General features: G+C 55.8%; 2 protein-coding genes across 5 annotated transcripts in view; both read right to left on the bottom strand.

Annotated features, from left to right (window-relative positions):
* Nucleotides 1-137: 137 nt before the first annotated feature.
* Nucleotides 138-5,900, bottom strand: GAS2L1 (growth arrest specific 2 like 1). Of its 2 annotated transcripts, none has more exons than XM_062182035.1 (6): nucleotides 5,828-5,900; nucleotides 4,493-5,135; nucleotides 3,509-3,616; nucleotides 3,317-3,413; nucleotides 3,068-3,239; nucleotides 138-1,448 (listed from the first exon to the last, which is right to left on the bottom strand). In XM_062182035.1, exons 2-6 carry the CDS (start codon nucleotides 5,123-5,125, stop codon nucleotides 428-430), a joined length of 2,031 nt encoding a protein of 676 aa, XP_062038019.1. In that variant the 5' UTR covers nucleotides 5,126-5,135; nucleotides 5,828-5,900; the 3' UTR covers nucleotides 138-427. The 2 variants fall into 2 exon arrangements, with proteins under 2 accessions (XP_062038019.1, XP_062038018.1); XM_062182034.1 differs by lacking the exon at nucleotides 5,828-5,900 and adding an exon at nucleotides 5,301-5,655.
* A 3,816-nt stretch (nucleotides 5,901-9,716) lies between these two features.
* The window catches only part of EWSR1 (EWS RNA binding protein 1), a 30,843-nt gene continuing 18,366 nt past the window's right edge, over nucleotides 9,717-22,193 (bottom strand). The window contains exons 9-17 of one of the 3 annotated variants that reach the window (XM_062182245.1): nucleotides 19,837-19,874; nucleotides 19,271-19,303; nucleotides 18,847-18,965; nucleotides 12,560-12,689; nucleotides 11,476-11,598; nucleotides 11,017-11,179; nucleotides 10,703-10,800; nucleotides 10,246-10,498; nucleotides 9,717-10,102 (exon numbers count right to left, since the gene is read on the bottom strand). In XM_062182245.1, coding sequence (XP_062038229.1) covers nucleotides 10,063-10,102; nucleotides 10,246-10,498; nucleotides 10,703-10,800; nucleotides 11,017-11,179; nucleotides 11,476-11,598; nucleotides 12,560-12,689; nucleotides 18,847-18,965; nucleotides 19,271-19,303; nucleotides 19,837-19,874 — 997 coding nt within the window. In that variant the 3' untranslated portion in view covers nucleotides 9,717-10,062. The other 2 variants (XM_062182246.1, XM_062182247.1) reach the window with 2 other exon arrangements.

The raw sequence follows: 22,193 nt of genomic DNA, 5'->3' as shown, positions 1-22,193 counted from the left end.
TTCAGCCTCGAGGCCAGGGCTGCCTGGTCTGGCCCCCGGCGGTGAACCCCAGAACCCCAGCCTGCACGCAAGAGCTCCCGGCCCCGGCCCGGACCCCAGCCCGGCCCCGCGTCCCCGAGCGACAGACAGGTGGCTGGAGCAAAACTTTTACTGTCAGAGGCTCTGCCGGACCACAGGTCCTCAGAACACCGGGCAGGCCCGGCTCCTCTAAGGCATTCAATAATATTAGTAATTAAATAGCAACACTCATCCCTCAACCGGAATGTACAACAGAGGTCCCATCGTGCCGAGTGGTCCCGAGGGGTCTGGTCCCATGAGGTCTGTGCTCAAGAGGCCTAGGGGGCTCCCTGATGCAGAGGGGGGTTAAGGCCACGGAGGAAGAGGACAAGGAACGGGGTCTGGGGGCGGCCGGAGTGGTCTCTCGCGTTCAGGAACCGGGCTCAGCCCTGGGGGTGCCGGGGTGCAGGGCAGGCCAGGCCCCCAAGTCGGGGGGTGCAGACGGGCGGCGGGGGCCCCGCGGCGTGGGGATGCGTGAAGGTTTGCGGTCTGGCTGTGTGTCCATGCGGCCCCGTGCCCAGGTCCTCGAGGGCTCTGGGCCAGCCAGGGGACTCCCCAGCGCGTCCGGAGGCCCCCCAGGGGCGGGGCAGGGGCTGCCTTCATCCGAGGAGCTGGACAGGGCCTGGCTGCGGGCCCCTGGCAGCCCGTTGGCCGTCCGCCCGGAGTCCCCAGGCTGGCCACACTTGCCACCTAGGACGCTGAGGGAGGAGGAGGAGGAACTGGAGGAACAGTAGGCCGAGTCGGGGGCCGGGGGGTCTGGGGCCCGAGCCGAGTCAGGGGCCGGTCCGGCGGGGGTCCGGCCCGCGGCAGCCTCCAGGGCCCGGGCGTTGGCCAGGAACTCCTCTTCCAGGCGCCGGAACAGCTGCTGCTCCTGCTGCGGGTCCAGCTGCAGGGGTGTGCGGAAGACACTGGCAGGCGTGGTGCCCAGAGCGGGCCCGGGGCTGGAGGCGCGGGGCGTCTGCAGTGCCGCAGGGCTGCGGGCGCGGGGCGTCTGGGGGGTGCTCCTGCCCGAGCCCCCACTGACCCTGCCCCGGGGCACCCACGAGTGCTGCCCGTCCCGGTCCCGCTGCACCAGCAGTATAGCCTGCTCTTCCCGGCTCTGGCTCCGGGCCCGCCGGGCAGGGCCGGGGGCGGCCACCTGGGCGCCCCTGCCTCCTGGGGCCGCACGGGGCCGCCCCCGGTCCAGCCGGTCTCGGGACTGGCTGCGTGGGGCAGGGGGCCGCCGTGGGGAGGCCGGGGTGCCTGTGGTCAGCCGCCGGCTGGGCCGCTCCCTCCTGGGGCCGGCGCTTGTGTCGTCACCGCGGGCACCGCTCTGGGCCGAGGAGGCGGAGGAGTCGCTGTCCCCAGAGTAGCGGCGGGAGCGGGGGTTGGGGGGCAGCTGATCGCGGGGCCTGGGGCAGGGGAACAAGAGAGAGAGGGGGCTGATGGGAGGGGCTCGGGGGCTGAGTGCGGTGGTGGCCGTCAAGGTCGTCTGTCCTGGGGACTTCCAGGGAGAAGTGAGTGACTCGAGCAGCTTCCTGCAGCTGTGCGGGGCCCCAGGCGAGGGAGAGGGGGCCGGAGGGAAGCTGGGGTTGGACTGGCTCCTGCCCAAACCCCAGGGCCCGCCCGGCTGTGTTGTAGGTTTGGCTGGGTTGCCATGGAGATGGGAAGCCAGGCCCACCCCCACCCACGGGAACTTTTCCCAGGGAGTGAGTCACTCTGAGCACCGCTCCACTCCGGCAATTCCGTCATCGGGCGGATGTCCCCCCCCACCTCACCCCACCCTCCTACCCTGCCCCCTCTGAGCCCTTCAGCTGTCCCCCCACTTCCCCAGCTGGGCCTCGCCCCACCCCCTCTGAACCCCTCAGTCCCATCACCCAGTCCCCCTACCTCTCACCTGAGCAGGGTCTCGCCTCGCCCTGCCCCCTCTGAGAGTGGGGTTTCATCCTGCTCCGCCCCCTCTGAACCCCTCAGCCTATTCCCCTGACCCTCTGCGTCTCCCGTACCCTAGTCCCCCTGCATCTCACCTGAGTGGAGTCTTGCCCACCCCGTCCCATGGTTCCCCTGTCTCCCCTGAGCAGGGTCTCCCCCCCGCCCCCTCTGACCCCTCAGCCCCATCCCCCCTCCCCCTGACCCACTTGCGCCTCACCTGAGCGGGGTCTCCCCCCACACCCTCTGAACCACTCAGTCCCGTCCCCCTGACCCCCCTGTGCCTCACCTGAGCGGGGTCTCCCCCCGCCCCCTCTGACCCTCAGCCCCCTCCCCCTGACCCCCCTGTGCCTCACCTGAGTGGGGTCTCCCCCCACACCCTCTGAACCACTCAGTCTCGTCCCCCTGACCCCCCTGTGCCTCACCTGAGCGGGGTCTCCCCCTGCCCCCTCTGACCCTCAGCCCCCTCCCCCTGACCCCCCTGCGCCTCACCTGAGCGGGGTCTCCCCCCACACCCTCTGACCCCTCAGCCCCATCCCCCTGACCCCCCTGCGCCTCACCTGAGCGGGGTCTCCCCCCGCCCCCTCTGACCCCTCAGCCCCCTCCCCCTGACCCCCCTGCGCCTCACCTGAGCGGGGTCTCCCCCCACACCCTCTGACCCCTCAGCCCCATCCCCCTGACCCCCCTGCGCCTCACCTGAGCGGGGTCTCCCCCCGCCCCCTCTGACCCTCAGCCCCCTCCCCCTGACCCCCCTGTGCCTCACCTGAGTGGGGTCTCCCCCCACACCCTCTGAACCACTCAGTCTCGTCCCCCTGACCCCCCTGTGCCTCACCTGAGCGGGGTCTCCCCCTGCCCCCTCTGACCCTCAGCCCCCTCCCCCTGACCCCCCTGCGCCTCACCTGAGCGGGGTCTCCCCCCACACCCTCTGACCCCTCAGCCCCATCCCCCTGACCCCCCTGCGCCTCACCTGAGCGGGGTCTCCCCCCGCCCCCTCTGACCCCTCAGCCCCCTCCCCCTGACCCCCCTGCGCCTCACCTGAGTGGGGTCTCCCCCCGCCCCCTCTGACCCTCAGCCCCCTCCCCCTGACCCCCCTGCGCCTCACCTGAGCGGGGTCTCGGGCCCCTCCTTTGTGCTTCGCAGGTTAAGAGGTGTCACCTCGGGCCTGGAGCCCCGGCGTTCAGCCCCGAGGACTGGGCTGCCAGGGCGGGGGCTGGGGATGGGTGACACCCTCTGGGGGGAGAAGGTGCGGGCCCTCTGCTGCACGGGGCGGTGGGCTGCAGGGAGAGCGCGCAGGGATGTGAGGGGCGGAGCCACAGCCGTGAGTCTCACCCGCCCATCGCCAGGTACTGACCAGCGGAGGCACAGCGGCAAGGGTCGTGCTTGTCCAGGTAGTGCTCCAGCGTGTCCCAGCCGCCCCCAACGCGCACCATCACGTGGCTCCTCAGCACCTGCAGGAGCCAGGCGTGGGTGGGTCAGGGCTGTGTCCCGGGGGGCTGGCAGCCCACCCGCTTGGCCGCACCGTGTAGGGCAGCCCCCCACTTACCCGCACGAAGATGAGCAAGCTGGAGTCGCCCACGCGGTACTTGCCCTCGGAGACCTTGATCATGGGGAACTGGTCTGGACAGGTGCAGCGGCCCAGGATCTCCCTCACCTGAGGCCACAGGGGACAGGCTGGAGGTCAGGGGTCAGGAGGAAGTAATTCCTTCTGGGGAGCAGGGGATGGAGACTGTTGCTTGTCCCAGGCGTGGGTGTGGCTTCCACAGGGCACCTTTCACTGGCCCCTCCCCCTGGCACGAAGGGGCGGGGAAGCTGACCAAGACCCGATGATGGGGCTGTGGTCAGGCCCAAGGCCCGGGACCCAGATGAAGAGCCCGCGAGCCTGCAGGGACCCTGGAGCAGACAAAGACAGAGCTGCAGGCCCCAGGACACAGCTGCAGACTGGGCATGTGTGTGTGTGTGTGTGGGGTGTGCCATAGACACGTGGGATACACACCCCAACAAGCACAAACAGGCCACCCGCCTGGGTTGCCCACAAGCGCACACGCGCTCCCGGGCCCTGCGCTGCCAGGCTGGCTGTGTGGGCGGCCCTGCCCGCCTCCCTGCCCACAGAGGCGCCGGCGGAAATAAGCAGGTGGGGCCTTGGGTGACCCTGGCCCAGGCCGGGGGTGGGGCGGCCGCCTCTGCCCACAGCCATCCGGCTCCCGCCTCCTGGGCAGGCACAGGGCAGCCCTGAGCCCAGATAAGAAAGAAACACTGGGCCCCGGCCGCGGGGGCTGCAGGGACGCCTTGGTCCAGGGAGAGGAGGAGGGAGCTGGTGGGCCCAACCCTGGGCAGGAGCAGCCCCTGCTGGCCGGGCCTCCCTGGGCAGGGGCGCACGCGGGCCAGGCACTCTGCCCACGGCCCCCCATGGCCCCCTGCAGCCCGCAGATGGAGGCAGGCAGGCAAACGCTTAGCAGGTGCACAGCGCAGCCAGGGAGCCAGGACTCCGACCCCGAGGCCGGGGCGCGGGGGTCCCGTGCGCACTCACCAGCTCATCCAGGTTGCGCAGGTCGCTGGGCGTCATGCGGGGCGCGCGGGGCGGAGCCCCCGGCGGGGCGGCGGCCTCGGCCCCGGCCCCGGCCTCGGCGGCGTCCGTGCCGGCCGCGGGCGCGGCGCGCAGCTCCCGCTCGATCTCTTGCTCCAGCTGCACGAGGCGCGGGGCGAGCAGGCCGAGGCGGGCCCCGCGCCGCGCCACCTCCAGCAGGCACAGCACCACGCTCTTGCCGTTCCTGCGCAGCACCAGGTCCTCGGTCTCGAACATGAGCACGTCGGGCACGCCCAGCTCGCGGCGGCACCAGCCGATGAAGCTGGCCACGTTGTCGCGGGCCACGAAGGAGCCGGGCGCCACGCCGTGCGCCTGGAAGGCCACGCCGTGGGCCGGCCGCGCGGCGGCCAGGGCGCGGGCGGCCTCCGTGACGGCGTTGGCGTGGCGGCACAGGGTCGTGCCCGTGGCCAGGCCCATCAGGAAGCCGTCGCCCCCGCCGGGCAGGCCCAGGCCGTACAAGGCGTTCAGCCACTCGGCCAGGTCCTCCTTCATGGCCTCCACGTAGGCCTCGCTCGAGCTGAAGGGCCGCACGCTCTTGGCCGCGGAGCCGGCGATGCTCGCCACCGGGTCCGCCATGCCCAAGTCGCTGCGGGCAGGGACACGGGTCAGGAGTGCTGCGAGGCCCGGCCCGGCGCGGCCCAGGCCACCCACCCGCTGTCCGCACCAGCCGGCCGCAGGAGGGGGGCCGGACGCCTGAGAAACCTCTTGTACCTCAGTTTCCTGGCCTGTGAAATGGGTACGGTGACATTACCTGCCTCACCGGCCTCGGCGGGATCGTTTGGATAATCGACTTAGCGTCCTAAGTGTCTTTTTTGGGAGGGGGAGTTGGGGGTTGGGAACTGGCGAGGCCTTTCCTCCAAGCAGGTGCACAGCTCAGACCTGGAGAGGTGAAGACGGGGGCCGGGGCCTGCGGCCCCCAGGGAGGAGGCGGGGGTCGGTGTCCGCCGCTCTTGGAGGAAGGCAGGCCCGGGTCCCTAAGGACCGGGCGTCGGGATGCTAACAGCGACCACCGACCGTGCCCAGCGCTGGGCCCGCGGCGCGGTCTCCATTTCACAGACGCGGAAACTGAGGCCCAGAAAGGCCAAGAGCCGGCCGGAGGGCGCAGAGCGGCGCCGGTGCCGGTGCCGGTGCGGGGGCCCCGGCGTCCCGCAGCCTGGCCGGTGGCGCACCAGGCCGCGCCGCCTCCGGGACGCCGGTGCGCAGCGGCCCAGAGAGGGTGCGGGGCCGCCCAAGGTCACACAGCCCCCGGGGCGGGGGTGCCGAGGGTCCCGCGCTCACCTGGCTCATCCCGCGGCCCCGGCGAGCATCGCCCCGGCGCGGGCCGGAGCCGGGCCGGGCCCGCCGCAGGGAGCCGCCGCCGCGATCCGGATCCCGGGCTGCAGCTCCGGCGGCCGCGGCGCCCGCGTCTCTGCCCCGCCTCCCAGGAATTCGGATCCGGCCCGGAGGGGTGGGCGGGGCCGCGCGCTCTTAAAGGGGCCGCGCCTCGCCGGGACGCGGGGCGGAGCCGGGCCTCCCGCTCCCCGCAGGGGTCGGGCCAGGACGCTGCGGGCGCTTCGCCGTCCGTGCTCTGTATCCTGGGACGCCCCCTGCCCAGGCGTCGGTGCCCGTCCCCACCGAAGCGGGTCCGGGCCCCCTCCCCCGACGGCGGCCTCCCCGGACACAGCCAGGAAGCGATAGGGGCTGGGGGCTGCGCAGTCACCTCCGGCGCGGGCGGGCGGCCCCGCCAAGATAGCCGAGGCCGGCCGGGGTGGGGGCCGCGGCCCGGGCGCTGACGCCCCCTGGGAGGACACAGAGGCCCGGGCCGGCCGGGCGCGGGAGGGTTAACGCAGCCTGCAGGGGGGGAGCTGGCCGGAGCGGTGGGAAAGCCTGCCCTGCCGCCCGCGCCGGGCCGGGCCGCGGGCCTGTCTGGGCGGCAGCCATGCTGCCGGGGCGGGGCCCGTGGGGCCAGCCGCTGGCCCGGAGCGCTAATAGAGCCCCTACTGTGTGCAGGCCTGCCCTCGGCTCCCCTGGCACGGACGCGCCCTTGGTTGGGGCTGGGACTTGGCTCCTGGGGGGGGGGGTGCTCTTGCTCCTGGATCAGGGCACCTGCGAGCCACGCCCGGCCCCTTCCCTCTGCCCCCGTCCTGCAGCCAGGAGGCCCAAACTGCTGTCATAGGGCCGGTTCTTTTTTTTTTTTTTTTTTTAATATATGTATTTGAAAGGCAGAGAGAGAGAGAGGTCTTCCATCCGCTGGTTCACTCCCCAATTGGCTGTTAGGACCGGAGCTGCACCCATCCGAAGCCAGGAGCTTCTTCCTGGTCTCCCACACGGGTGCAGGGGTCCAAGCACTTGGGCCATCTTCCACTGCTTTCCCAGGCCACAGCAGAGAGCTGGCCTGGAAGAGGGGCAGCCGGGACTCCCCCTGTGGGATGCCTGCCCCAGGCAGAGTCTTAGATGGCGCCTACTGTGTACTGCATCTCTTCTGGCCCAGGAGACCCAGTGCAGAGCAGCAAGGACCACACAGAGGCAGCTCCGGGCTTGCGGTGGGGCAGGGGGCAGTCCTGGGCTGGGCGCTGGGACCCGGGTAAGAGGAGGCAGTGGTCATCTGGAGGGGAAGGTGCCCAGAGCATTCCAGGCTCCCGGGTCTGGAGGGGACGGGCGGGGCAGATCAAATAGGGCCTCATGGCCCCGCTATTTACTTGAAAGGGATGACGGGAGGGCCGGGTCATTCCCCAGATGGCCGCAACCGCCAGGAGCCAGGGACTCCATCCGGGAATCCCACCCGGGTGGCAGGAATCCAAGCACTTGGGCCATCTTCTGCTGCCTCCCCAGGTGCATTAGCCGGGAGCTGGGTCTAGCTAGGACTAGAACTGGCATTCCTGTGTGGACTTAACCCCGCTGTGCCGCCATGCTGGCCCCGGTGGGCCAGGCCTCTTCAGAGGAACCTGGGAGCCATGGAAGGGTTCAGAGCAGGGGTTGACTCGGGTTGTACCGGCTCCCCTGGGGCCGCCTGGCGGTGGGGTGTTGGGAGGGGACTGGGGTAGGGGGGTGGGGCTCCTGGCTGCGTTTGAGGGGAGCGCTGATGGGATGTGCGGGTGACTGGGAGTGCGAGCAGAGTCGAGGGTGACTCCCAGGGTCCAAGAGGCAAGGGCAGGGCTTGGGGTGTGATGAACTGTGACACTTCCGGGTGTTCTCATTCCAGTCTAGGGAACTTGAGACCCAGAGAAGGTGAGGGGTGTGTGCCGTCAGCAGCCGTGCAGGAGTTGCGACTTCGGCTTGGACCGACCTCGCTGCATGTCGGAGCAGCTCCACACACAGCAGAGATCAGACTGAACCCCGGCCCTGCCCTGCAATTGGGTGGGATGGTTAAACTTCTTGGGCCTCAGTTGTACCATCTGTAAAATGGCACAGCAGACTTGTGACTAATGCCCAGTATTACTCAGCTCAGGGTGGCCCAGGCATGGGGTACGTGGCCACTGCTGCTCTCAGGAGGAAGGGGTGACAGAGGGACTCGTTGCTCCCTCTGTCCAGTCCCATGAGCTCTGGCCTGTGATCAGAGGCCCATTCCAGATGCTAAGCATCCACTAGGATTCCAGGACCCATGGCGGCAGCTGTAGTGCTGACCTCACTGGCGTGGCCCAGGGCACGGAGGACCTCAGCTTTGACCTTGTCCGCTGTGTGGTGGCCCAGGGCCTGTGGGACCGCCTCTGGGAAAGCTTCATGAGAGGCCACAGAAAACTGGGGGAGCAGGAGGTTCGGGCTTGGGAAGCCCCAGCTCATCTGCACAGACCCCAGGGGCCACTGTGTGCAGAGCGTGACTCGAATGCTGGCTCCTGGCCCTTGGCCGTGGGCACAGCAGGTTCTTTGTGCCTACTGCTGAGTGCCAGTAAGCAGCCAGCTTGGCGTCCACCCCAGCTAGAAGTCTGCTGATGGCCTTACGGGCAGGCTGGCCCTGAAGTGCCGGGAACCCCGGGTGAAGTCCGAGCCCTCTCTGCCCAGTGCGGTGCAGTGTGGCCTAGTGGGACCATGAGGCGGTCTTGGAGATCAGTATTCTGAGTGACCCACCAGGAGCTCCGGGATGTGGAGCAAGGTGTGGAACTTAGGCGAGCCGTTCTCTGCCCTGTCTGCCCTGCTGATGGGCATGCCCTCCGCTCTGTGCAGAATTCACAGTACCGGAGGCCCTCCGAGGTCCCGACCTTTCTTTGGCTGGACTAGATCTTCCAGACGTAAGCCCACGTCAGGGCTTTGAGCTAGTGACCGTGTTCTCAGGGCAGGGACCTGCCTCCAGAGGAAACCCTTGGTACAGCCAGGGGAAGGTGGGCTGCTCACGGACCTGACACAGTGCCTGGGCTGGGCACTTAGCTTGGCAGCTAAGTCAGGCAAGCCTGGGTCCCTTGTCGATGCCTGGGTCCAGGATTGGGCTCTGTTCCACTTGTCTGGCTAATGGAGACCCTGGGAGGCGACGATGGCCTGACTGGGTTCTGCTACCCCCGTGAGAGGCCTGGATTGAGCTCTTGACATTGGCCCTGGACCACTGTACCCACATAAGGAGGGGACCAGTGGATGGAGCAGTCTCATGGCCATGACAGCCAGGACCCAAGTACTTGAGCTGCCTTCCCAGGTGCACTAGCAGGGAGCTGGATTGGAAATGAAGCAGCTGGGACTCGAACCAGGGTCCAAACGGTGGCATTGCCAGTGCTGGCGCCTATTCTGTTCTCGAGAAGTGCTTGGGTTTGCAGAGCTCTGAGGGCAAGACCAAGGCGGGCTTCACCCCCATCAGACCCCCAAGGTGGGGTGGTGCCTGGGAGAGGGCAGTGAGGGGTCAGCAGGTAGGAGAACAGAAGGATGAGCTGGTAACGCAGAGGGGGCTGGGGGGCTAACCATGGCTCATGGGAGGGAGCACTGCTGGAGATGCCGCAGAGATGAGTTACACCCAGGGCTGGGGAGGGGGAGCATGGAGCCACCCACCTGAGCAGGGAGGGGTGGCTTCCCCGCCCTCACTGCAGGCCGGAAGTTTCAGTTCCTCCTGTGCTGCCTCCCCCCCCCCCCCCCATTCCACTCTGCTTCGGCCCTTGGATGCCCAGGTCCTGTCTGCTCCCAGGGTGTGGGGAGCACCCTCCCCTGAACAAGCTGTGCACCTGCTGGTCGGGCATCCTCCGAGGACACAGAGGCTGAGAAGGATGACTGTTTATAAACATTCGGAATTTTATTTAAAAAAAAAAAAATCACAACCATGAACATTGTTACAGCTCGAGGCCCTCTTGGTTCTCCACAACGATACTGAGCATGCTCACAAGGGGTTCCCATTGTTAAGTCTTAAACAACCATCTTTAAAAGAAGGAAAAAGAAAACTCAGCACACTACCATTTAACTTGTTTAATGTTTCTTCACAAATGGTGAAAAATACTAAAGTACAGACAAGGAATAATCATAATGTTGTGGCCAACATTATAAATATGGAATTATAAATTTAAAACATTTTCTGGTTTAAAAAATAAATCTGGTAGTCAATGCGGCTCTGCGGGCATCAGCGTCTAGTAGGGCCGGTCTCTGCGCTCCTGGCGGTGCTCCCCTCTGCAAGACAGGGGTGCTGGGGTTAGGGTGGGCAAGGGGCACAGAGCCCCAGGCTACCCCCACCCTCCGCCAAAGGCCTGGTCTGCACTCACTCCTGCCAAGCCTGGGAAAGGCCTGCACTCAGGCCGGGCCCCATCACATACTTATCCATTTTTCCAGGTCCTCCACGGCCACCTCTTCTTCCTCCCATTTGTTCCATCAAAGGTCCAGGTGGACCCCCTGGGCCACCTCGTCTTCCTCCACCAAAGCCACCTCGGTCCATGCCCCGGCCACCACGGAAGCCACCTCTGTCTCCACCACGGCCCCCTCTGAACATTCCACCGGGCCCACCGCGGTCCATGAGGCCACCTCTTCCACCCCTCATGCCACCAGGGCCGCCTCTGCCACGATCGCCACCTAAGGTAAGGGGGAAGAGGTCAGTGTGCCGGCAGAGGCTCCAAGAACGCGCACGGAAGGCAGCGGAGGTCTGCTCCCCCTTGCAGGGCAGCCATTTCACTCCGCCTCCACATCCACGTGGGCAGCGGTCCTTCACCAAGCCCACTACGTCAGAAAGAGGTTTTGAGCAAGACAGCGGAGAAGGGTCACGGAACCGGCACTCACCCGGGGGCGGGAAGGGTGGTGGCAGGAAGCCCTCGGGCTTCGGGGCCTTACACTGGTTGCATTCTGTTCTCCAGGCAAAGTTCTGGTTTCCACAGCCCCTGTGAATCACAGCGCAGCCATCAGCGAGTGGACTCGGGAGGCTGCCAACAGCAGGCCTGCACCTTACTCCACCCCACCGCTAAGGAGCTGCCCGAGGACCACGGCCTCAGCGCCTCAGGAGGCGGAGGGCTCCCACCCGGTTCCCAGCAGGCAGCAGGTTCTCCACAGGGCGAGCGAGGAGGAGCAGAATACCCACTTCCAGGAGAGGTACGTACGGGTTGGGACACTGCCAGTCTCCAGCTCGGTGCTGGACGTTCCCTCCTCCAGAAGGGTTCCCTCGGGAACCCCGGGGCCCTCTTGGGGGGAAGCCGCCTCGGTCTCCTCCACGGCCTCCCATGCGACCCATGGGCCCACCAGGACCTCCGGGGCCACCTGGACCTGGAACAAAAGCAAATCACCTCTTTCACAGCTCCGGATTTAAAAATCAAGTACAATCACAGGTATCTGCCCACACTCTGCCTTGGGCCCAAAGGCCTAGCTCAGGCGTCGGCTCTTTCCAAACAACTCCCAGGACCCTTGCAGCCTCCCCAGATAATCAATCCGCAGTCTCCTCCTCCTCCTCTTCCACGCACACTGACGGGAAGCCCTGGTGGCCCAGCAGTCTCTATACCTCCCTTTTAATGGGGGCATCTCCACACTTTCACAGGGGCCCAGAGAAAGCAGCCAGCAAGTACCTCCGCGGAGGGGTGGCGGCATCCCTCGGCCCTCCCGGGGCGGCATGCCACCCCGCATGCTGTTCATTGGAGGCTTCTTCCGGGCCAGAGACACTTTCAGTTTGCTCCCTTGAAAATCTTTCCCTGGAACAAGCAAGAGAACATCAATTACCCACAAACTCCAACTCTTCCTGCCCCAGGATGACACGGCAGGCATTCTGGTCGCTCATTCCACACTAAAAAATGTAACCATCATGGATGGATGTGTCCAGCCTGCCCCTCGCAGGTCCTCCGAGATCTTCAGTGCCCAGACCAGGAAAGGCCTTATTTAAACCTGTGTGCCTGCCCCAAGAGCAGCAGGTGTGAGCAGCAGTGGACAGAAGCCTGTCCTCTGACACTTTCAAGCTGGTTTTCATGGAAGGAGATGTGTCAAGGCCTTGTTTCAATACACACACACAGTCAAGTGTGCGCTGGCTGTCTCGAGGGTTTCCCACCTTCCGATAATGTGCTAAGGAGCATAGGCAGCTTTAAGCAAGACCACGGCCGAAACGGCTCCCCCAGGAGCGGACAAGGTCCTTTCCCACCCATGGCTCTCCAGTTCTCCCCTCTGGCCACACCTAAGTCACAGAGCAGTACCCCTGCCTCCGGTCTCTACAACCCCTTTGGAAGAACTGTGCTCTAACAGCATCCAGCATTAACAAAACTCCTTCCTTACCTGCAAGTTAATACATGCAACGTTTGCTCTAAGATCCTACGTGTGCTGGAATAAGACCAGAATGTGAGGGGCTGGAGCTGGGGCACAACGGGACTAAGCCACCAGCTTCATTCTACTTTGAGAACTGGTTCTCGTCCTGGCTACCCCACTCCCAATCCAGCTCCCTGCTAATGCAGCCGGGGGAAAGCAGTGAAGATGGCCCAAGTGCTTGGACCCCGCCACCCAACATGGAAGACCAGAATGGAGTTCCTGTTATTGGCCTGGGGCAGCCCCAGCTGTCTGGCCATTTCGGGAGTGAACTAGTAGATGGCAGATCTATCTTTCCCTCTTTTGTTTCCAAGTAAATAAATCTTAAAGATAAATAAATAAACGCCTGTGAGCACACCCTACCATCAAACCATTCCACGGCAGCCTTGGCGGTTGGTGGGTCTTCATAGGACACTGTGGCATCACCTTTGGGCTTTCCTGTCTCCTTGTCCAGGTATACGTGGATCATGGGTTGCCCAGTTCTCTTGTTCATCTAGACATAAAACAACACAGTTCAGCTATGTTTAGGATACACTAATTTGGAAAGAAATTCCATGTGAAATTGAGAAAAGCCCCTCATGCTCTCCAATACAGCCATTTTTCACAGGAGACACACAATCCTTAGGATGTTTAGCTCTGGTAAGAATTACAGGCAACTTCCTAAATTTCTATGACAAACGTACGTACAGGATATTTCCCCTCTTAGATATGTTATCCTACAAACCAAAACGCATCCTAATTCCAAGTGTACAAGATGGACCCACTCCCTCCCTAGCTTCTTCCCGGTGCTTGTGTACACACCTTGGCATATTCTACGGCCAGACTGGCACCCAGCAAGTACCATCACAGTAAGGCAGGACTGACAAAGAAAATGATGCTTGGGGCTGGTACTGTGGCACAGTGGACCAAGCTACTGCCCATGACACCAGCATCCCATATCAGGGGTGGCTGGCATCCCAGTTGTTTCACTTCCAATCCAATTCTCTGCTAAAGTGCCTCAGAAAGCAGATGCTTGGGCCCCCATATCCATGTGGAAGACCCAGATGAAGTCCCTGGCTTTGGCCTGGCCCAGCTATGGCTTTTGTGGCCATTTGGGGAGTGAACCAGGGGAAGGAAGAGCTCTGTCTCTGCTCTTTCAAACACATACATAAATCATAAAAATAGGGGGGCCTGGCTCATTTCACCTGTGTTGGAGGCTGTTTTCTGTTTAGTTCTTTTCAGGCTACCTTGGATTAACTAGAGTCCAGCACTCATTTTAACTGAGAACCAAACTCCTAAGTTGTACAGACAAGAGGTACAGTGTAGACTGCTGTGAACCCACCACAAAAGCATAACCCAACCCTGACCCCAGAGTCTTTCTGGATATCCATGGGAGAAAATTCTGAGGATTCAGAAATGCTAACAAAGGACCTTACTAAGTTGACGCTCAGCCCTACTCCCAAGTCCCTTCTCCTGGGCCAGAGGATCTGCTGTCACAGTCCGACAGAGGTGTCAAGGTGGTATTCCAGAGGCCCAGAAGGACACTGCCATCTAGGGGAGACAGACTGGCCAAGCTGAGACATCTCTTAATGTAGACGTTCTCAGCTTAAAAGAGAATGCGGAGACTGATTTAACAGAGTTCCCAGTGAGTCAAGAAGTGAGCCATGCAGATGCTGCTGCAGTTGCTGCCCTGATCCTGGATGGGATCTGGTGGAGAATGCTAGGACAGAATGGATTATGACAACGTCAATTCAGGCATACTCCTTATTCTGGCTACTAATTCATGTAGACAAAACTATTCTATGCTAAGATAGATTTATATACCAATAATTCTGATAACCTATATTAGCTGAGATCTTTCTCTTCCTACCTTGATACCAGCAATTTACATGGCACCTGTAGTTTGAACATATTTCAATGACTTCCAACATACTTCAGTTCTTTTTGATTTCGCCCAGAAGCACAAGTTCCAAGTATTCCCATGTGTTTTAGGAAGACTAGAGTCAATGAGATGAAAGCCAGCACCAAGACCTGTGCAAACTTGTGGGCAAAGAGTGGAAGGAAAATACTGGGTGTTTTGTCGAGAGCATAATATAGGGCAGAATATTAGATATTCTGGTTTCCAAATGTTTGAATTGCAATAAAAGGAAATTTTAATGTGCTATTTCAATTTTCAGCAGATTAAATGCCTGGGAAAGCAACAGGAAATGCCCTAAGTGCTTGGGGCCCTGCACCCATGTGGGAGACCCAAATGAAGTTGCTGGCTTTGGATTGGCCCAGCTCTGGCCGTTGTGGCCATTTAGGTGAATTAACCAGTGGATGGAAGATTTTACTTTTTAAAAAAGATTTATTTTTATTTATTTGAAAGAGTTTCAGAGACAGGTATAGATAGAGGTCTTCCATCTCCTAGTTCATAATGGCCAGAGTTGAGCCAATCGGAAGCCAGGAGCTTCTTTTGAGTTTCCCACATGGGTGCAGGGACCCAAGGACTTCAGCCACTCTCTACTGCTTTCCCAGGTGCATTAGCAGAGAGCTGGATCAAAGTAGAGCAACTGGCACTCGAACTGATGCCCATATGGGATGCCAGTGCTGCAGGCCAGGGCTTTAACCTGCTGTACCAGAGTGCCGGCCCCGGAAGCTGTCTCTCCCTTTCTCTGTAGCTCTGCTTCTCAGATTTAAAAAAAAAAAAAAAGAAAAAGAAAAAAAAAAATGCCATAAAGGTTCACTTCACTCCAAGGAACTAGGCTGTGCGTGCACAGCTCCACCCGTGCCTCCTTCAGAGAAAGAGCAGATAACTAGTTTGTCAGCTCAGCACTAGGTGTGGCTGGCTGGAATTCAGGAGTCACACTGTGAAATACTACTAAGAATGTACAAATCTGAAATTCTAGAGTGGACGCTGTAATTCGGGCCATCCACATCCGTGTTACAGGCTGTTTGGATTCTTGGCATCTGTGCTTCTGATCCAGCTGTCTGCTAATGACCAACGTGGGAGGCAGCTTATGTGCTAAGGACTCCACCGCCCAAGTAGGAGAACCAGACAGAAATCCAGGTGCCATGGAGCTGGCGCGGTGGCATAGCAGGTTAAAGCCCCAGTCCACAGGTGCTGGCATCCCATATGGGCGCCAATTTTGAGTCCCAGCTGCTCCACTTCTGATCCAGCTCTCTGCTGATGGCCTGGGAAAGCAGTAGAAGATGGCCCAAGTGCTTGGGCTCCTGAACCCACGTGGGAGATCCAGAAGCAGCTCCTGGCTTCAGATTAGCGCATCTCCAGCCACTGAAGCCATCTGGGGAGTGAACCAGTGGATGGAAGACCTTTCTCTGCCTCTGCTTCTCTGTAACTCTGCCTTTCAAATAAGTACATCTTAAAAAAAAAAAAAAAAAAAAAATATATATATATATATATATATATATATATAGAAAAAGAAAGAAATCTGGGTGCCTGGCTTTTGGCCTGGCCCAGCTCTGCCTGTTGCTGGCATTTGGAGAGTAACCGGAAGGCAGAATCTCACTGCCTAGGTCACTTTGACTTTTAATTAGGTGAAAATAAACAAATATATAAAAAAAAAAGTTTTTGAAACGTTTTTCACAATACATTTTCCACAAACTTTCTGAAGTACCCCAATATATGATGTGTATTTTTTGCATTAAATATACACATGATCCTTTAACGCCTAATCCAGATGTTTACATACACAGCAACACTCACACCTATGCTTTTTAAAAAAGACATGCTATAGAAAACATGGTGGCATAGTAGTATGACTAATGGAGGGATGCATTTGTAAATCCATTCCCCAAAATTCTGAAGGTAAACACAGCTTCCTTAATCATGATAAACCCTGTAACTAAACAAATACACATTAAAAAGCAACATTTCATAAACATTGGTATCTTATAAACAATGTGCAAACAGTTTCATCTTTGCCAATAGGGAGAGCACGACCATCATTTATCTTTGGGGCTGGGATGCTTGCATGCATACAAACAGAAGTAGAGAGAACTGTCTACAGTTTAATATTTACCAAAATAAACTTTTTATACAGCTATAATCAGAAGATATTGGTTAGAAAGGACCATTAATCACAGCAGCTTGAAAATAAAGGAATAAAAAAATTTGTAAGAGCTTTAAAGACAGGGTCTTCAGAGCCGATATTATGGTACAGCAGGTTGAGCCACTGCTTGCAATGCCCATCTCATTTAAGAGTGCCAATATGAGTCCCTGCTGTTCCACTCCTGATCCAGCTCCCTGCTAATGTGCCTGGGAAAGCACTGGAAGAGCGCTCAAGTGTGAAGGGCCCTGCCACCCATGTGGGAGAGCTGCATGGAAATCCTGGCTCCTGGCTCTGGCCTGGCACAGCCCTGGCCATTGTAGTCATTTGTGGAGTGAACTAGTGGATGGAAGATCTTTTTCCTCTCTCTGCCACTCTTTCAAATAAATACATCTTTAAAAAGCCAAACGTCTTGTAAACAGAAAAAAAGTAAAGACACATCAATAATGTAACGTTCATGACATTAAAACCAAGAACTTCTGTTAATCGAAACAAAAGAAATAAGACAAATTGGGAGAAGACACTTGGAACACAGTTAAGAATTATTATTCACAGGATATAAAGAACTTGTAAATCAACAAAAAGATAAACAATCCACAGGCATTTCAAAGAGGATATACAATAGAACCACCATTAGTAACACTCAAGGTAAATGGATTAAAACCATACTGCCATTTTCTTGAACCAGATCAGTGAAAGTGGGGGCAATCTCCAGTGGTGTTGAGGATGAGGTGCTGGGAGGAGTCTAAACTGGTCAGCCACATTGCTATCCTGTGAAGCTAAATGCACACATCTGAAGAACCACCAATGACTCTACCAGACAACACCTGACTCTCATTATTTGTGGATTCAGTGCCACCTGCTAAGATTTGTCTTTTCCAAATCGATCCCTGTGGCATTTCTGTGGCCTTTCACAGACATAAACGAAGTGGCAAATTTAAGATGCCTGACGTGTGTGTTCCTAGTTGAGGTTGAATAAAGGATGATCTGCCCTCTTGTCCTAAAGTCTTCACAGAGATAGCCAGAGGGATCAGCACAGGGCAGGCCAAGAAGCTCCAGCAATCGGGAAACAGAACAGCATGAAAACTTACTGTACAAAGCTGCATCACAGGGGGAATTAAATACATCTTAATTTTCATAATGTGACATAGCAGGTACAACCCACTGCCTGAAATGCTGGCATCCTACATGGATACTTATGAGTCTTGGCTGCTCTACTTTTTTTTTTTTTTAAGATTTATTTATTTATTTGAAAGGCGGAGGGAGAGGGAGAGAGGGAGAACGGGAGAAGGGGAGAAGGGGAGAAGGGGAGAGGGGGAGAAGGGGAGAGGGGGAGAAGGACAGGTCTTCCATCCACTGGTTCACTAGCTAGATGGACACAATGGCCGGAGCTGGATCGATCTGAAGCCAGGAGCCAGAAGCTTCTTCTGAGTCTCCCACGCGGGTGCAGAGGCCCAAGGACTTGGGCCATCTTTCACCATCTTCCCAGGCCATGCTGCTCCACTTCTGATACAGCTCACTGCTAATGTGTCCAGGAAAGCAGTGGATGGTGGCCCAAGTGCTTGGGGCCCCAAACCCACATGGGAAAAACTGGATGAAGCTCCTGGCTCTGGCCTGGCCCAGTCCTGGCCATTTCCCTCTAACTCTGCCTTTCAAATAATCTTAAAAAACCAAAAAAACAACCTGTTATGTATGTAGGAGCCCAATGTGTCATTCTCTGTGCTGGTAATATTGTGGTATGTTTATGGGTAGGATACAGGATCTCCCAACCGTGAGCTATTGATCTAGCCCTCTCTCTAAAAAAATTCCTCTTTCAGTCTTCCCCGACACCCCCACTTATGTTCCAGAGGCTCAGAGCAATCTCCAGTCATGCCAGCTCCTTAAACTTCCCACGTTCCTGCTCTGCCCTTCTGTTCCCTCTACTAGAATGAATACCGCCCCACTCAGAAGTGTATTATGGTTCCAGTCCTCATTTTACTCCTGTTCTTGATTTATTTTCCCACATAACCCTTATAACCCAACATACTATACTCATTTTATATATAAATTCCAACTGTTCCATTCAAGAAAAAGTAAAAAAAAAAAAAAAAAAAAAAAAAGTGAAACAAAATATTAAAAGATATGAGATCGTCAGAGTTCATGGAAATGTGCAACTACACATGGATTTCAAAATCTTTCTGCAATAAAATAAACTTGTCTTTCACTTTTCCCCCAAGCCTTCTGAGGCCTCTCCCCGTTGTACATCTTTATAGAGAGATGGGAGAAGGGATCAGACTGGGAAGAAGTGTGCCAGGTGCTCTACTTCTTACAATGGTAGGTGGACGTGGAAACATCATTTTTCAAACTCACTCTGTTTTTACAGTTTGGCAGGTTACTTTATGCGTCAGAGAAAGCAGGTGTCCATAAGCCTTCCCACAACTGACTGACAACTGCGAAAGTGATCCTACGTTATCAAGCACGCTTAAACTATGCTGAGCATTTTGTTCCTATAGAAAAATGGCTACCATTTTTTTCTATTTTAAGGAATAAATGGCAAGATGTCCAGAAATAAGCTGACTTTCAGAAACAACTCTCAGCACCAATGCAGTCTCTTGCAGTCGCTGTGGCTGTACTTACACTTACCTTAACAACCCCACACTGCTTAAAGAAGTCTGCCAGATCATCCACAGTCACATTATCATTTAATCCTTGCACATAAATCGCACTGTTGTCAGAGTCTTCATCCAGATCGACAGGTGGGCCTTCCAGAGGAAGAGGGACAGACAGGAGTTACCATCACGATCTCCAGGGGCTTCTTACAAGCTCCTCACTACTGCCCAATGATGCTCATCACGAACTTAAAGGGAACTAATCCATACTAGCAAGAATGATACCAAACTTTGGGTTTCCTTTTTTCAGCGATTATAAACCAATGATCATGAAAAAAGCAGCCTCTCTGTCCTCACCAGCAAGGATATTACATCGGTCTACCAGGCCGCTACACTACAGCAGGCATTCAGCTCTGTGGCATCCGGTTACAATATAAAACTGAAGAATTCAGAATTACCTAGATCAAGATCTGGTCCTTCATCCATGGGTCCTGCCAACCAGGAAAGATCACAGAAAATCTTGTTAGTGCACGCCTTGCAAGCTGCAAACCTTACAAACACACATAGCTATCTACTATACCACCATACGATGGGCATTCATTAAATCCAAATGACCCGCACTGCTAAAAGGGAGCAGTGCCTTTTACATTTGTGAAAGGTTTGCTAGGGTTTGCTTTTTTTCTTTGCTGGTTTGCTTCTAAACCATTAACCAAAACCACTTTCAATTTATGTGCCAAATTAGTGTTAAATTTAAGTCAAAGTTTTTCCTCCAAATAAACCAAATTTAAAAAATGTATTCTCCCCCATATTACAGAAGCAGTTGCTCAATCCTTCAAGTTACCCTTTGTTTTGTAACCATAGGTTAACCTTATTACCCCTAAGACAATGCCGGCAGTACCCATTAGTCTCTTTTGTATAGATCATTTTTAAACCGCTTATGAAACTAAAAAAAAAAATTATAGTTTTCTAAAAACTGACTGTATTTTTTTTTAAACACTATCCATGGTAATACTCAAAAACTTACCACCAGGCTTATTGAAGCCACCTCGCTCTCCAGCGCTGCTGGGGGGATAAACGAAGAAATGAAGGCCTTTCCCTTTAAAAGCCAGTACCGCTCTGAGCCTTGGGGGGGGCTCGTGGGGAAGAAGGGCACTGGCTAAACACATCTCCAAACAATGCATCTCTCTCATCTTGTCACTACGCCTTTCTTCAGGGCAGCCTGCTCAAATTTCCTTAACATACAACCTTGCTTGTCTGTACACACCAGTGTGGTTGGTTCCTTCCATTACGGGGGCTGGTATTAATAGTGCAATACTTGGCAAATTAAGGGGGAAAAACAGATCCCAAATACCCATCCCATCAGCTGAAAAACCAGGAGAACTGAGTGTAGAGGAGCAAGCAGGGGCAACTGCTGCGATGAACCTTTCCATGTTCATAAAGGTGCACCCTCATCCTCTCCCAGGGAAGGAGTCAACCGAGTCCCTGGGCTCCCTAACAAGTCACAGTATAATAAAGCAGGAGACAACCACATTAAATGCCTACAACACACATCGGAGAATGCATCCCGCCAATCTTCAGCATAAAGCCATACAGTTCAGGGCACTAATGGATTTAACAATTGCTGTGAAAGGAGAATTTACAACAGATATCAAGGCTCAACGGATTGGGGGTGCAACTTTATAGACATATCAGTTAAGAGTAATGACTATGGCAGTGTAGAATTCTATATTTTAAAGAGGGGAGGGGGAAACACAAATTGGTTTTTTTTTGCTTTTTTTTTTTTTTGGTTTTAAAATTAAGGGCAGCTCCACAGTAGGAGGCCCTGAGTTTTTTCTAACCAGTATTGCACCTTTAATACCTGAATATACAATGTCAAGCTGTTGCATGCAGCTTTGTTGCCTTTTTAAAGTACACACCATAAAATGTTCTCTCTCTTTAAACACAAAAGTTTACACTTTAATGTTACACAATTCTAGAGTATTATACCTCCTCTGGTTCATTACCAAACAACAAGTATGCAGTTACCAAAGTTACAGAAGGATTCCATTTATACAATGATTACATTTTGTTAAAAATATTCTATGTATATTTTTCCTCTCCATATGGACACCGTGTCTAGTCCCACTTTTCATTATGCTGCCGGCTGAGTACTGAGTACGGGTACTTTTTAAGTATTGAAGTGTATACAAGGCTCTCACTTTGTAACCTGTAGCATATAAATGCGACAAAGCATGTTAAAAAGTTTCCACGTTTAACAGCCAATGAAAATATCAAAATACTGAGGCAATGAAAAAGGGCATGTTAACAACATCGAGTGCCTTACCTGCAGAAGACACTGAAAACCATCACCACACCACAATACAAAAAGGGGGAGGGGAAATCGCCCCGCCCTGTCCCCGCAGGATCCAGCAGACTGCTCCACAGTCTGTTGTACAACCTGAGGGGAAGGCCCTGCTCTCTTCTATGGCTCCAGGAGAGACTTCGCATCCAGAAAGAGGGGCCCCCTCTAATGGCAAAGTTTAGCGAAATCGGTAGAATTATTACTTCTGGAGTATTAAGTGAATACACAAACTTTCTTTTTAATTGAAAAAAATACTAAGAATTCTAGGTGATTTGAGACGTGATGATAGTAATTTCAAGTGTCTACGTCTATTTTAAAACATCCATAAAGAAGTGAAACCTTTATAGTGGAATATTTTCCAAATCAGAAGATTGATTTTACTTTCTGCCAAATACTTCAGATTTTTGCTTAATGTAAATGACTGTTTCTTCCAATAAAGATTTCACTGAAGACTTTGTTTTTAAAGTTATGCAGAATCTGCAAGCAGTATTTTTAATAGTACAGACTTATTAACATGAAAGTTTAAAGACTAATTTTTTATCTATTTAGAGACCAATTTCTATTAAAAAAGAACTGCAATTTAAATTTCTCTTTAACAGTGGTACCAAATCCAATCCATGCTTAATATATAGCATTCTGCATAACTCTTTTTTTTTTTTTTACTAGTTTATATAGGGACAGAACACACACAGAACTATGCCTTCTGAATTATGTTAACACCAACATTATACCTCACCTTTATCAAAGTATAGACACCAGAAAGGGAAGAGGGGATGGGAGGTGGGTGGGGAAGGGCAGGCAGAGGTAGCAGGGTTATGTTATTGATCTAAACAAAGGTTTCTAAACCGGACTGCGCCATCAATCAAAATGGTCAACCCGATTTAGAGCTTCAAAAATCTCCAATGGGGGAGGGGGGTGTAATCCTGTAATTCATATACATTATTCTACAAAAAAAAGTTCTTGGATTTTTTCTGTGCTCCAACAAAACTCTTATGTATCAGGTGCACCTCAGGCCATAGTTTAAGGACTATGGGACCAAG

This window comes from Lepus europaeus, chromosome 23, assembly GCF_033115175.1.
Source record: "Lepus europaeus isolate LE1 chromosome 23, mLepTim1.pri, whole genome shotgun sequence".
NCBI lineage: Eukaryota > Metazoa > Chordata > Mammalia > Lagomorpha > Leporidae > Lepus > Lepus europaeus.
This window is presented reverse-complemented; position numbering and strand designations above follow the sequence as displayed.

Bases quoted from the DNA above. Each gene is read 5' to 3' on its own strand.
- GAS2L1 (XM_062182035.1), bottom strand. From the start codon at position 5,125: ATGGCGGACCCGGTGGCGAGCATCGCCGGCTCCGCGGCCAAGAGCGTG. The intron at 3,414-3,508 runs GTAAGTGGGGGG...TGGCTCCTGCAG, and splicing joins GCTTGCTCATCTTCGTGCGG to GTGCTGAGGAGCCACGTGAT. The intron at 1,449-3,067 runs GTGAGGCGCAGG...CCCCTGCCCCAG, and splicing joins GGGCCCGAGACCCCGCTCAG to GCCCCGCGATCAGCTGCCCC.